We start from the raw sequence: 13,621 nt of genomic DNA, 5'->3' as shown, positions 1-13,621 counted from the left end.
TGACATAGACAGACACTGTTCCCTTGCTATAAAGGAGAGGGGGAGAACCTTTGAAACGTGTCCCGTTTGGCATGCTTGAACAACTAGCACACAAGGGATTACTAAACTTGCGCAGAAAGATTGTAGTTGGCTTTTATGATCTCGAGAAGATTGTTTTAAAACAGAGTACACTTCAAATGTCATTTACTGCACAAACTACACCTAATGCCCAGACCCTGAACTGTGTTCTGCCACTGTTGAATAATTCTGTTGATCATATGGCCTAGGTTTACCTTTCACCCACAAAGTGACATACAGTATGTGGGAAGGGAGCACTAAAGCAGCCAATGATTCATTACACATCACTGACAAGAAAGAGTGTGGTTGCATGCAGAGACCAGAGAACAATCCTCTTTCTCAAAGAATGGCAGATCATGGGTTTCCAGCGGTTACATGATACCAGCCTTGATTTACGTACTCTCCTTACTTCAGGCCCCCCAACCAGGGGTGGGGCAAGGAGGGCAATTGCCCAGGGGCCCGAGTGATTTAAAAGGGCCCGGGGTCCTTGGCCACTGCTGCAGTAGCAGCCCCAGGCCCTTTTAAATTGCCCAGGTGGGCTGCAGGGCTCCCAGACATAGGCGTTGAGTGCTGAGCATGCACCGGCGGGCCCTCCACCCCATCCCCCCAGCTGATCAACTCATCCTCATCCCCCTAGTGCCTCCCGCTGTCAGCTGTTTGGTGGCATGCCAAAGGCACTGGGGAGAGAGGGAGGAGCAGGGGGTGGGAAGAGGTGGGGCGGCCCTGGGCAACGCATGGCCCAGATGCCGGGAGTGGAAGGGGCAGGACCAGTCCCTTCCAGACGCTGCTCTGCAGCCCTCCCTGGCTGGGGAGGTGAAGTCTGCTCCCTGCCTGGGCTTGGGTGCCAGGCAGGGAGCTGAAGCCGCCTCCTCCCCAGCCAGGCTCTCTCAAGCAGCTGCCAGGGAGGGCTGCAGAGCAGTGACCAGGAGGGGCTGGCGATAAAAGCAGTTCCTTCCTGTTCCCTGCCTGGGCTCCTGCCCGCAAGGGAGAGTGGCAGAACACGTGGGGGTGGTGGGGCAGGCACAGAGGGAGGACAAAGCGCGCCCTCCCCCGTGGTAACGTGGGGTGGGGAGAGCACAGTGACCCTGGGGGGGGGGGGGCAAACACATGACCTACCCTTTAGATCGTGCCCCCCTCCACTATGGGGAAGCACCAATTGTATATTGTATGAACAGGGGTGGGAAGAGGTAGGGTGGGGATGAGGCATTAGGGGAATGAGCCTAGGATGGAGCGGGGGGGTGGGCATCGAGCACTCCTGGGAAGTCTGGAAGTCGGCATCTATGCTCCTAGGCGCATGCAGGGTGGTACTGACAGTGGCAAAGGCACCAACCGGGCAGGCATGTGTAAGCCCTGGCCATGCCAGAAGAGCACACAGAAGAGCGGTGGCCCATCGACTGTTCTGCCCTGGAGCCCGGAATTGCTGTCAGTGGGCCTGCCGTATTTTCACAGGTTTTTTTTTTTTTTTTCCCTTCTCCCTTATTTTTATTGAGATTGCATCTCATATATTTAGACCTTTTCGCTCAGTGTTTGTACAGAGTCTATCACTATGGGGTCCTAGTCTATGAGGAGGGCTACCAGGCCCTGTGAGAATACTAATAGTAAGTCCTGATCCCAAACCACCTGAAGTTATGTGGAAGTCTTTCCATTGACTTCAGTGGGCTTTGGATCAGGCACCTAAGCATGTGCTCAAATATCACTGATCGATATCTTACATCGATTTTATGGTTCCCTTTTTGAGCTATATACTCCAAATACAATAATGGAGCAGGATTGTTTGCACTGGGGGATGTGAAGATGGGAAGAGAGAAATGAAGGTCTAATGAATTGGAGTTAGGTTAGTGAATTTGTTTTAAGTAGTCCTTAAATTTACCTCAAGAAAATTGTACTCTGCAACGCCCGTCAATGTCTATTACGTAGGTAGGAAGGTAGAGAAACAGTACAACAAGAACTAAGAAGTAAGATTAATGTATATATGTTTGGGGTACCTCTCTTGGATGGAAAATGATGTTATCTATTCTAAAATCTCCATGAATCAGATTTTCTTCATTATCACCAGCTGGCAAGTTGTTCATTAACCACTCAGCCAGCTGGTTCATAGCAGGAATGTCTAAGTGAGCAGATGCATCATACTGTTTTTTCCAAGTTGTAACCTGAAAAATATAAAAAGCACATAAAACAACTAGGAAAATCAAACATCAGCTATTTTAAAGCAGAACATTATACAGCTGAGGGAGCGAGCCATTCAAACTTCCTTTTTACTTGTTATAATTCAAAGGTGTTAAAAAAATATTTGTCACCATATACCATCCCTTTTCTATGATGGTTTTGCTCTTCATTTTTATAATTATGGCTATGAATATGTCGCCAAGATGGTTATGAAACATGATGCACATTCAATTTTTCCACTGGTAATAGTGACAAAGACCATTGTTGAGATTTTCTATTCACCAGTAAACTTGGCACTCTTTTTTCCCCCTCTCTCTCTTCTTGGATTCTAGGCTGACACAGCCAAATGATTTTATTTAAAGCACAATAATACATTATGTTCCAGTCATAACTATGCACAGGTGCAGGGACGCACTCACATGCAGCTAGTTGTGGGCCTGGGAATTAGAACTTTAAGGTGAAGAAATGTAACTGGCAGGAATATGCTTGATTCTGTTATTCCCTTATGCATTTAAAATCCCATAAAAAACGACAAAACTGGCTGGATCTAAAGGGTTTGCACTTACTACAATCTGTACATATATATTCCTATCTTGTTTTCTCTAGCTCTTCAGCCCATTATGGTCAGCTGCTCCAGCCCATTCAGTCCGCCCTGTATGCTCCCTTTGAACGTCCCACTGTTATGGTTTTAGGCCTCGTCTACATTACAAACCTATACTGGTATAACTACATTGCTCTGGGGTGTGAAAAATCCACACCCTAAAGCAATTTAGTTATACCGACCTAATCCTCTCTGTAGATAGCGCTATGTCAGCTGGAGAGCTTTTCCTACCAACAGAGGTACGCCTCTCAGGGAGGTGGATTAACTATGCCGACGGGAGAGCTCTCTCCCATTGACTCAGAGCGTCTTCATTAAAGTGCTAGGGTAGCACAGGTGTGTCAGTGCACCTGCACCAATGCATTATTTTAAGGGCAGACTTGCCCTTAGTTTACAAACCACCTCCCACTGCACTTTTCTGTGTGTTGCTTTGCTGCTCTGAGCTTCTATTTCACCTTTACTCATGGGTCTCTGTTTTCTCAAGCCCTCAGAGCTCTCAGTCACTTCCAATTGCTCACTCTGATTACAGCCACCCAAAGGACTTCTGGTTCCTTAACCCGTCTGATACCAGCCAAGCTATTTTGATCTCTGCTCATTGCCCTCCGGCTTTAGATTATTTTAGAGATCCAATAAGGTACAGAAGAGAATTCAAGAAGGTTTAATAAATAGCAGAAAATTGCATTTCTCAATCTTTAGCCTTTGTTTCTATCACCGGCGGAAGGCTGAGTGCATATTTTGTTTCATAACCTTGCTATGTGTTACAAATGTAAGCACAACAGAAAATCAAACAGCATGGATCAACTCCTCAGAGATACTGTTCAATAAGCTTTGATACTTCCACATCTTCACACTAAAACAAAAAAGAAATAGTCACATACAGAGTCAATTTCTGAAGCTCAGGAAACTGTCTAAAAAAACCCAAAAAACAAACAAACAAAAAACCAAACAACTTAGGACCAGATTCTGACCTAGGCTATACCACTATAGATCCACAGCAACTCCACTAAAGTTATTCTTGATTTATACTGGTGTAACATCAGATTCTGACCCATTGGAATACATGATTAAGATCCTTTCCAGCTTCCTCTAAAAGGGACAAAGTAAGTCCCTATATCAACGGGCACAGGTGATCCAAATTCATGAAAATTAATCTTGAGAGTTCTATTCCTGCTTCTGGATTTTGACAGTGTTGTTATACCCTTAGTAGCTCAGTAGATTTAAATTTGTATTAAATACATCTGGAAAGGAGAAAGGACACTGAAAGATAGACCTGATCTTTGTTGTATTTCAAATATAAATCCCACTGCACGTGTAATTCCAAATCTGGAGGTGCGACACAGGTGAATGGATATTACAGTCTGATAATAGGACCATAAACAATCAATGTGTTCTAAACACTTTAGAACATGTAGAGTAATTGAACTAATTATAAGATATTAGGTAAAGCCAAAACCTTGAGTAGTTTTAGGATGTTAGTTATTTTAATATAAAAAGTGTTGTAACCAAATGAATACAAATGAAACATTCAAGGGCATTACAAAGTAAGTGGTTTTTGAGACCATTACCTGCCTCCTACAGTATCCTGGTCCTCTGCCATATCCTTGGAGACCCAATGAATGCAAACTGAATGAGTGCAACCGGGCCAGGGTTTCTATCATAGCAACATATAAAGCAGATCGCTCCGCTGGACTGACTTCAGGTAGTGAGAGGTCTCGGAATACACGACCCTAAAGACATCATAAATCAGATATTTGGTGGGATGGAAAGAGGAGGGGGAGGAAAGGTCACACAACAACAGCACAAGATGTGTATGATGTATTAACAGTCATTGCGTCAGTAATCTCTTCCTTGCTCACTTGTTTCTTGTCCAGGAAGTTCAAGGCACTCTTGCTCACTGAAATCCAAAAACTACCAATCTCACAGGATCTCCCTGAGCGGTGAATTTAATATATGTATCTTGTAGGTCCTGAACTAGAACTCTAGAACCAGATACCCTCCAAACTCTGAGGTGTCTGCAAACTAGATCGTATTTCTTGGGTCCATCTCAAATATTCTGAATCCAAATAATTCAGTGTATAAATTGAAAAATGAAATAAGCTCTAGTTTTGTAAGGTTTTTTCACATTTCAAAAACAGTTAAAAGTTATCCGCTTAATTTTTGGGAGGGAGGGAGGGGCTATCATTTGCCTCTGAAGTGGACCCTTTGATATGGGAAAAAGGAAAAACTAGGCAAATTTTCCCTCTAAACCCACTCACTTCCAGATAGTTAATGGTTTAAATAAATGTACACCGCTAACACACTGATTAGGTTAGTTTTTGCCAATTAATTGTGGAAGAGTAGAATTTATTGTAGCATTACATGATACTGTTTAGTCAACATACATGTTTCATCAAATTCTGTTCTATTTTCTAAAACCTTGGACTATATTAATGAAAAAAAATAAAATAAAAGCAACTCGGCTATCCAATTTAGTCAAGTGTAAACTTACAACCTTGGGAAAAAAATAAATACTGAGGGACCTAGATTTATTAAGAAGAAACTTCTTGCTCTAGACAAGACAGAGAAAATTCCAAACGTATAAACGTACCAAAGCAAAGATTGAAAAACTGCTGGGATATTTCTAAGTTAACCTAATTGGAAGCAGTATTAGAACAAGGTTAACAAACAAAAACACACACACACACACCCAACTCATCTGTCTCCTAAATCGAACACACAACCTGATGATTTGATATTAACCCACTTTCTTGTAATTTGATTTGTTTACAGATCATTTATGCTTTTGCTTATTTAAAATTAATAAAATATAGAACATTGGAAACATATGTGGTTTGGATCAGAGCAGTCCCCAGAGTAAAGAAGAGGCACCTCTGTGACCCATCTAGTGGTGGTCCATAGACCTTCCCTATATTCCTATAATTGCTGCCTGAACTACAACTCTGTTAGCTTTTGAAGGACACTTGATTAATGCATTCATCATTTCTTTCAAAAACCCAGAAACTTTGAGGGTCTGGGATTGAGAACATTTACCCAACCTTAAAGCCGGACCAGCTCCCCCTAATAAGTCTAGGGTTCTCACACCAGGGATCCTGTCTGATTTCAGAATGTCTGCCTGACAACCAACCTGAGAAGATCATGTTGAATGGTGAGCCAAACACATGACCCTGCAAGAGGGAAATAAGTCCTAAAAAAACTGAAGTCAATGGCTGCTATTGGTGATCAGCACCTCTGAAAAAAATCAAGCTATTTTTATTTAGGTGCCTAAAGGGGGGCTTATGAGCCCTATTCTAGGCACCCAAGATTGAAAAATTTCATCAAAGTTCTTATTTCAACATATAAAACTTTAGATATTTTAAAGCAGTTGCAATGGAAATAAACCCAAAAAGAAAAGAAAAGAAAATCCTACAACATGTATTGACTAACCTGTACATGTTCCATCACATAAAATTCAGTTCCAATCACAGAAACATCACTGCAATACAGTAGGGGCTCAGGGACTGGAAATCCAGCTGAAAATAACGCTTTCTGCACGTGATATTCTCTATCAACCTAAGAAAGATATAGTATGGTAGGTACAGAATAATGTTCAAATTCTTCAAACACATTTAAACTTATTTTACATATATACAGAATATAACATTGTGCCCTACTAAACACCAAGCACTGGATTATGCAATACAGAACACTGGTACTGGTTTGTGCATTTGAATAGTTAATTGCATTTTCTAACATTTAACACTTCTAACATTCAATATCCACTTAAATCTTTATGCCAATCGTTACGCGAGGAAAATAGGCCACTTGAGAGTTGGGCCTGGTATAAACTTTAATTTTCTTTATCTTAAATCAGATTTATATTAACAACATGTAGAGCAGCTCTGTCTCTGGGTTAAAGTTGCTAAGAGCAAGAGGACCCTTCAGCCAGTTAAAGCAACTAACTGGTAGTTCCCCAGTTCCTTGTCAGGATAGGGGTCATGTGACAGTTGCAAAGAGGCCTATACATTTGCTTTAAGAAATGCTAAGAGAAGATATGGAGATGCGTGAAATGTGTAACCCTGGGCAAGGGAAGTTATAGCCATCAACATATCAAGGCCTTCTAACGAATTGGTGCCATCTGTACCAGCCAACTGAAGACAAAGACCACCACAGACTAGGCTTAAGTGCCCAGAAGATTTTGCCAGCACCGAGGTACTGACCAGACATAGCATGACCCTACATGGGTCCCCGAACTGTAGTCCTGACTGATGCAATGTGATGCATTCTTCAGCTTGTGTGGTCTTTGGCATCTTTTTCCTTAAGTACTTCCCCCTTTTTCTTATGTTGTTACTGGGTGGTGATGTCCCCATTCTTCTTCTTCTCTAAACACTTAAGATGTGCACGTGTGTGTTTAAATGATTGGATGCATATGTGAGTTCATTTGGAGTAAGCAATATTAATCATTTCCTAATTCAAGTTCTAGGCAGTCCTGCTTTAAACTTAGACTGTTGCCCTGAATAGTGAAGGGTGTCAGCAGTACCACGCTACTCTACAGGAGAGGTAAGAGCTGTCGACTCTGTTGTATCAAAGATTGGGTAATTAAACCAGAGAGGGAGTGATCAGTATAGTCACTAAGCACACAGTAACTTTGGGAGGAGTCTAAATATTACTTCAAGGGCTGAGAGGTAAACAAGTTTGTTTCAGAATCAGAAGCATTCAACCAGGTCAATAGATTACTTTGCCAGGAGCAAGATCCTGTAACTGGCGGTTAGAGCTAAGCAGGTGGCTGCCTCCTCAAGTTTTTGTATTTGTAAAAAATTGATCAGGTGCTGTACTAGCTTTCTGATTAAGGCTATGATTATGTCATGGAGGTCACGGAATCTGTGACTTCCAGAGACCTCCGTGACATTTTCTGCCCTGGGACTGAAGCTGTCAGCCCCACAGCTCTCAGCCATGGCTAGCAGTGGGCCCCCTGTAGCTACCCAGCTGCGGTGGGGGGACCCCTGTAGGCTGCCCAGCCCAGTGAGTGGCGAGAGGACCCCAGAGCCCCCAGCTGCTGCAGGTGCTAGACCCTCCCAAAAATTCAGGAACACCAATGACCTGTTCCTGACTTTTACTAAAAATATCCCTGACAAAATCTGAGCCTTACTTATGATTTGATTATTGTATTACTTTGATGACTTGATTAATTGGTGACTCAGTTCATATTATTAATTCTAATTGTGAGCTTGATTTGATAATTGTACTGTCTAATTCTTAATATAGTATGTGTTTATAGTAGTTAACTTTGTGATAAGTTTGATTAACTTTAAAGTTGCTTATTTATTGATGTGTAATAAAATCCATAAAAAGTATACAAAGCCAGTTTTTCTTTCAAATTTGTAACTGGGTCAGAAAGCTTTAGAATGAAGATAATTTAGCCTAGGTATTTGTGAGCCATTTGGCTCTGTCCTTAAATTAAAACATTTGTTCCTCACAATTACGTACATTTATAGTTTGCCAAAGAATTGGCTACTCACCTTGTGAGCTCTAGGCAGAAGAGGGCCATGAGGCTTCTTCCTAAGCACATATGCCCTAGAACCCTTCTGCAAGTAAAAGGTTGGATTGGACTGGCCTGAGCTACAGAGGAACAAGAAATGAATTACTAAGAAACAAAGTTGCAAACATTTAACAGAAAGAACAACAGCAACTCAAAATTGGAAAAGTGCACATCATTGTTTGGGCTGAAGAGGATGTCCAAGTACAATTTGGGAATTCATCTCAGGAGTGTTCTTTTAAACATACAATCTTACAAATCAACAGATGACAGTTCAAAGTCAGTAGTCATGGGCTCTATTCCCAGTTCTGCCACATGTTTCCTGTTTGACTTGGGAAAGTCACAGGTATTCCATGCTTCTGTTTGCTCTTCTGTAGAAAGGAGGTAACACCCACAAAGATGTTGTGAAGATTAGTTAATGTTTTCAAAGCACACTCAGATTCTTAGATGGAAAGTAGTGGCCTTAAAAATTTACCAATCTGGATTAAGAAAAATAGGCTAATTTTTTTTTACAGTAGTGCATAAACTTCCGTTGACTCACAATAGATGTGTCAGAAGTGAAAATGTTCTGTAACACATTTATGAATGATGCTCATGGCAGTTAACCCTTTGGCTTAGTATTGTTACCGAGTGGGTGCAGAAGGGATAAAATGCTTCCCTTGGAACAGAGAAAAGGTATAAGGTATTTGTGCCAGGTAACTGTCTGGGTTGATCTCAATGAGCCATCAAGCGCTGGCTGGAATCAACACATATCAATGGAAGATCCACAAAAAACAATGGGAAACCCCCCCCCCCCCCCCCCGTGACTAAATGATTAACACTTAACAGCAGGTTTCAGAGTAACAGTGGTGTTAGTCTGTATTCACAAAAAGAACAGGAGTACTTGTGGCACCTTTGAGACTAACCAATTTATTTGAGCATAAGCTTTTGTGAGCTACAGCTCACTTCATCGGATGCATACTGTGGAAACTTAACAGCAGGATGCTCAGGCAGGCTGGACATGGAAACTTGGCATGGTTTTCAAGTGGAAGTACCAGAGGGGACAGGAATCTGCAGTAAGAACTGGGCTGACAGAGACACAGCAGTTCTCATTTGGGATTGACAGACAGAGAAAGCCAAGATCGGCAAGAGAGCAACCTGGCTTGGTGGAATTCTAAGGGCTAGTCTACACTGGGATCACTACAGCGGTGCAGTTGTACTCTGTAGCGCTATTAGTACAGACGCTTTACGCCGATCAGAGAGAGCTCTCCCATCGGCATAATTCCTCCACCTCCCTGAGTGGCAGTAGTTATGTCAGCGGGAGAGCGTCTCCCACGGACATAGCGCTGTCCACATCAGCGCTTAGGTCAGTGTAACTTACATTGCTCAGAGGGGCAGCTTTTCCACACCCCTGAGCTACAAACTGTTTCAAAGTAAGCATTAGTGTGTACAAGCCCTAACTTTGGCCAGTCTGAACTGGCTTAACCTTTGCTTCTCTACGCTAACCTAAGGAGTTCCTGATGCTATATTCCAGTTGATTAATACACCCTACTCGGTTTTGAAAAGGCTGCCTAGTCTTGCTGCAGACACCTACAGATGTACACTGAGGGGTAAAAGTCTCAGAACAGGAGTCTCCCTCAGTTGGGACTCACTATTCAGTGACCAACCCTTGTGGAAAAGTGTGATCTGTTGGCCATCTGGCATATAAAGGGATACTCCCAGAAGACTGCCTAAAGGCCAAGACATAGCACAGATCCAGCACATCCGTGACAATAGGTTATATCTTGAATACAGAACACATTGAGATAGTTCTCTAATCAAGGCCCCAATCCTATGATGGAATCCAAGCAGGTGGACTTTTGCATTAGCACTGAGCCCCAGTGAAGCCCATGTTGCTCTATATGGGCACACAGGTCTGCTCATACTCACCCTGTGTGTGATCTGTCCCTAGGGCACTGCCTGAGACAACTGGCAAGTCTTTAATGATGAATGTTGAAACTGGGAAGTATGCTATTAAATACGATATTAAGATTGGAGGTGTGATTTATTACCAAGCAATGTAATCAGAGTGTCCCTCCCTCTTTAAATACCTTCAGGGACTCCTCTCTCTCCACCATATCAAGTTCCAACTTCTAGTCCTCACCTTCAATGCCCTGGATTGATCCACTGTCTTCTCCTCATTCAAGTCCCTCCTTAAGATTCACTCTGCACCAACACCTATGAGATATTAGATGACTAAAACATCTATTTTGTTTAAAATAAATATATCTGCTCCTCCACACTATGCTTGCCAAATAACCATGTAATCATTCTGGTTACCCTCTTCCTCTTCCCAAAATCCTCTGCCTACTATCTTGCTACCCTCTTTATTATGTCATGCGTAACTAGGACGTTCTGGGTTGCAATCCAGTACTAGTGAAGGGCTGTTTCACCCCTGCCCTGCAACCTTGGGTGTCTCATAGTGCTTTGCAGAGGTAACTTCCAACTTGGGTCATTCACGAACAGCCTGCCAGCAATCAGATCACATCTGGAGTTCTGTCTAGAGTTACAGCCCTGGTTCAGCAGCTCTGCAACCTGTCAGTACATACCAGTCATGCTGTGGCTTCCACCAGCCTTGGTTACCACAGGCAGAGTTACCCCAACCCGCTCCCAGATTTTCCTAAAACATGTCTGCTCTGCACTGTCAAGCCCTCTCCTGCACAGTCCAGCTATATTAGGTATATTGCCCTTCTAATGGGTCAATATACAACAATTTGCCACTTTCAGTGAAATTGCCCACACAGTTCACAACACTAGATTAGTTTTGATTAAACAATAAAACAAGTTTATTTAATTACAAAGAGATAGGTGTTAAGTGAGTACAAGTATTAAGGCATTAAATAAAAAACGTTTACAAGAAAAATAAAGATAAAATGCTTTCTAGTCCTAAACTTAAAGTAGACTTTGTTCAAGATGACATTCTTACCATAGGTTTTCAGTGGCACTGCTGACCAAGTTTCAGTTCAGGATCTGCTCCCAAGGTCTCTTAGATGTAAGAGGCCAAGGGACAGGAAAAGATAACTTGAGGTGTTTTTGCCCCCCACTTTTATAGTTGAGTCACCCTTTGAAAAGCACTTTTTTGAGTGTGACCCCTAGTTAAAATTCTCTCTCGCTGAGAGCACGGAGACATGGAGTCTGATGGAGAAAGAAGGCTTCATGCCGTTTCTTTTCACCCATGTATGCTGTTGCCGGCAAAAATGTAGATCTCTTTGTTCCTGCTCTCTTCCCTTGCCAAATAATGGCCACCTGATGGGCCATGGCCCATCAGCTTTGATGACACCTGACTAGGGGCCTCAACTTGTCCTTTGTCTTGGGAAGAGACACTCACTCACATCCCAGACTTGTCTGGCAAACACACTTCAATCATGATTTCATCTTATGCTCATAATTTTACATATAATGTTGCTATACACATTTCACCATGATATTATTGGCCTGCAGGTTATCAGTTTTCAAATGGTACCTTACAAGGCATATTTTGTACACAGATTATTACCATAGTGTATAGGGTGTGAACACAAGGGTGCATTCTGTCACAGTAACATTTTCAGAAGTGCCTCTGACTTAGGAGCCCTTGTTCTATTTTTAGAAGTGACTTAGGTGCTTAGAAACCTGCATCTCATTGCAAGTCAATTACATTTATTCTCCTAAGTGTCTACAGTCTGGTGTACACTACAGAGTTAGGTTGATGCAAGACCATTAAATTTACAAAGGACATAAATCTATTTTGTCTATTCTGCTATGGTAAATGTAATCATAGAGTCTTCAGCATTATGAAAATTTATCTTTTAATATCTTTTTTTATACTTAGACTATGGTCTTGTGATGTCATGTTCTTGGGGAGGAAAAAAGTCACTAGTGATTTTACAATGATATTACCAGTATTTCTAATTTTTTGGTATATTATCACCTCTCACTTTTTTGCAATCCAATTAAGAAGACTTAATTCACCTTTTACAAGTATTTTGTTTTAGATCACAGATGTGATCATTTATCCAGTCGCTTTCTTCAAACAATAGAACATGAGAGAACCACAAAGGCCCCATCACTACAGAATTGTTTAGGGCCTATGCACTGCTCCTTGTCGACTTCTAACACACACATCAATAAAGTTAATCATAGAAAAGTTCATCAAAGAGTTCATCAAAGAATTTGTCCTTAAAGCAAATACCTTTATTCACATTGAACTTGTGCCAAACAGGATAGGTTACTGTTTTACAGTAAATAAACTTTGAACACAATAACATGTTTTGTAACTGGTGAACTTTCACACTGATAACAGAAGGTACAGTATTTTGCTTCTGCATTACCATAACATGTAGTCATGATTTTCCTTGGTGTCCCTCTTTAACTGCACAATGTGCTCAGTGCGGTACCACACACACCTCTGGCTCTCTTCAACACATGTATTTAACTGATACACTTGGACAGGCACATTACAGATGTTGTCATAGACACTAAGGTGATGGGTACACTAAAACAGGTAAGATACCAAAAACTAGGAGCTTTAACTACCTTATGGGCAACCATCCTTCCCAGCATTTCTAGGATGGATCCATCTTTTGAAGGATGACCCTACCTACCACAATCAACATTCACAGTTCCCAAAGTCATTCTTAGGGCAACCTAAATCAGTGGTTCTCAACCCTTCCAGACTACAGTTCTCCTTTCAGGAGTCTGATTAGTCTTGCATACCCCAAGTTTCACCTCACTTAAAAACTACTTGCTTACAATATCAGACATAACAATACAAAAACTATGACTGAAAAATGGCTTACTTTCTCATTTGTCTGTATGAAATTTTAGTTTGCCCTGACTTTGCTAGTTCTTTCTATGTAGCCTGTTGCAAAACTGGGCAAACATCTAGATAAGCTGCTGTACCCCCTTGCAAGACCTCCGAGTTACCCCCAGGGTTGAGAGCCACTGACCTAAATGATAGCTGGCGTCACACAGTGGCCGTGCCCGCCATGACTCGCCGCCCCGGCGTCCGGCCCGCAGCGAGCGCGGTGATTTGGAGCGTGTGGTCCCGGGAGAGGAATGGGGGGGGGGGGGAGGCAGCCGCAGCACAGGAGCGGGGAGACCCCCCTGCGGGGTTACCTGTACTGCCTGGCGGTCAGCGCTTCCGGGGGCTGCACAGGAAACCCGGCCAAACGGCGGGAGAGGTATTTCTCCAGGGCTCCCTGGTCAAACCTGTGCTGCTCTCTCACCGCGGTGGTGCCCGGCTCAGCGGCCATCTTCCGCCCCTCGGCGCGCCGCGGCGGAGCCCCAGC

General features: G+C 42.7%; 1 protein-coding gene across 4 annotated transcripts in view; it reads right to left on the bottom strand.

Annotated features, from left to right (window-relative positions):
• ACAD11 (acyl-CoA dehydrogenase family member 11) overlaps window positions 1–13,621 on the bottom strand; it is a 63,185-nt gene extending 49,564 nt beyond the window's left edge. Inside the window, exons 1-6 of one of the 4 annotated variants that reach the window (XM_077811166.1) lie at window positions 13,449–13,583; window positions 10,456–10,529; window positions 8,317–8,416; window positions 6,245–6,370; window positions 4,387–4,548; window positions 2,043–2,207 (exon numbers count right to left, since the gene is read on the bottom strand). In XM_077811166.1, the coding sequence (XP_077667292.1) occupies window positions 2,043–2,207; window positions 4,387–4,548; window positions 6,245–6,259 (342 nt within the window). In that variant the 5' untranslated portion in view covers window positions 6,260–6,370; window positions 8,317–8,416; window positions 10,456–10,529; window positions 13,449–13,583. Of the gene's footprint in view, window positions 1–2,042; window positions 2,208–4,386; window positions 4,549–6,244; window positions 6,371–8,316; window positions 8,417–10,455; window positions 10,530–13,279; window positions 13,410–13,448 lie in introns of those variants that run through there. The other 3 variants (XM_077811167.1, XM_077811165.1, XM_077811168.1) reach the window with 3 other exon arrangements.

Source organism: Eretmochelys imbricata, chromosome 2, assembly GCF_965152235.1.
Source record: "Eretmochelys imbricata isolate rEreImb1 chromosome 2, rEreImb1.hap1, whole genome shotgun sequence".
NCBI lineage: Eukaryota > Metazoa > Chordata > Testudines > Cheloniidae > Eretmochelys > Eretmochelys imbricata.
This window is presented reverse-complemented; position numbering and strand designations above follow the sequence as displayed.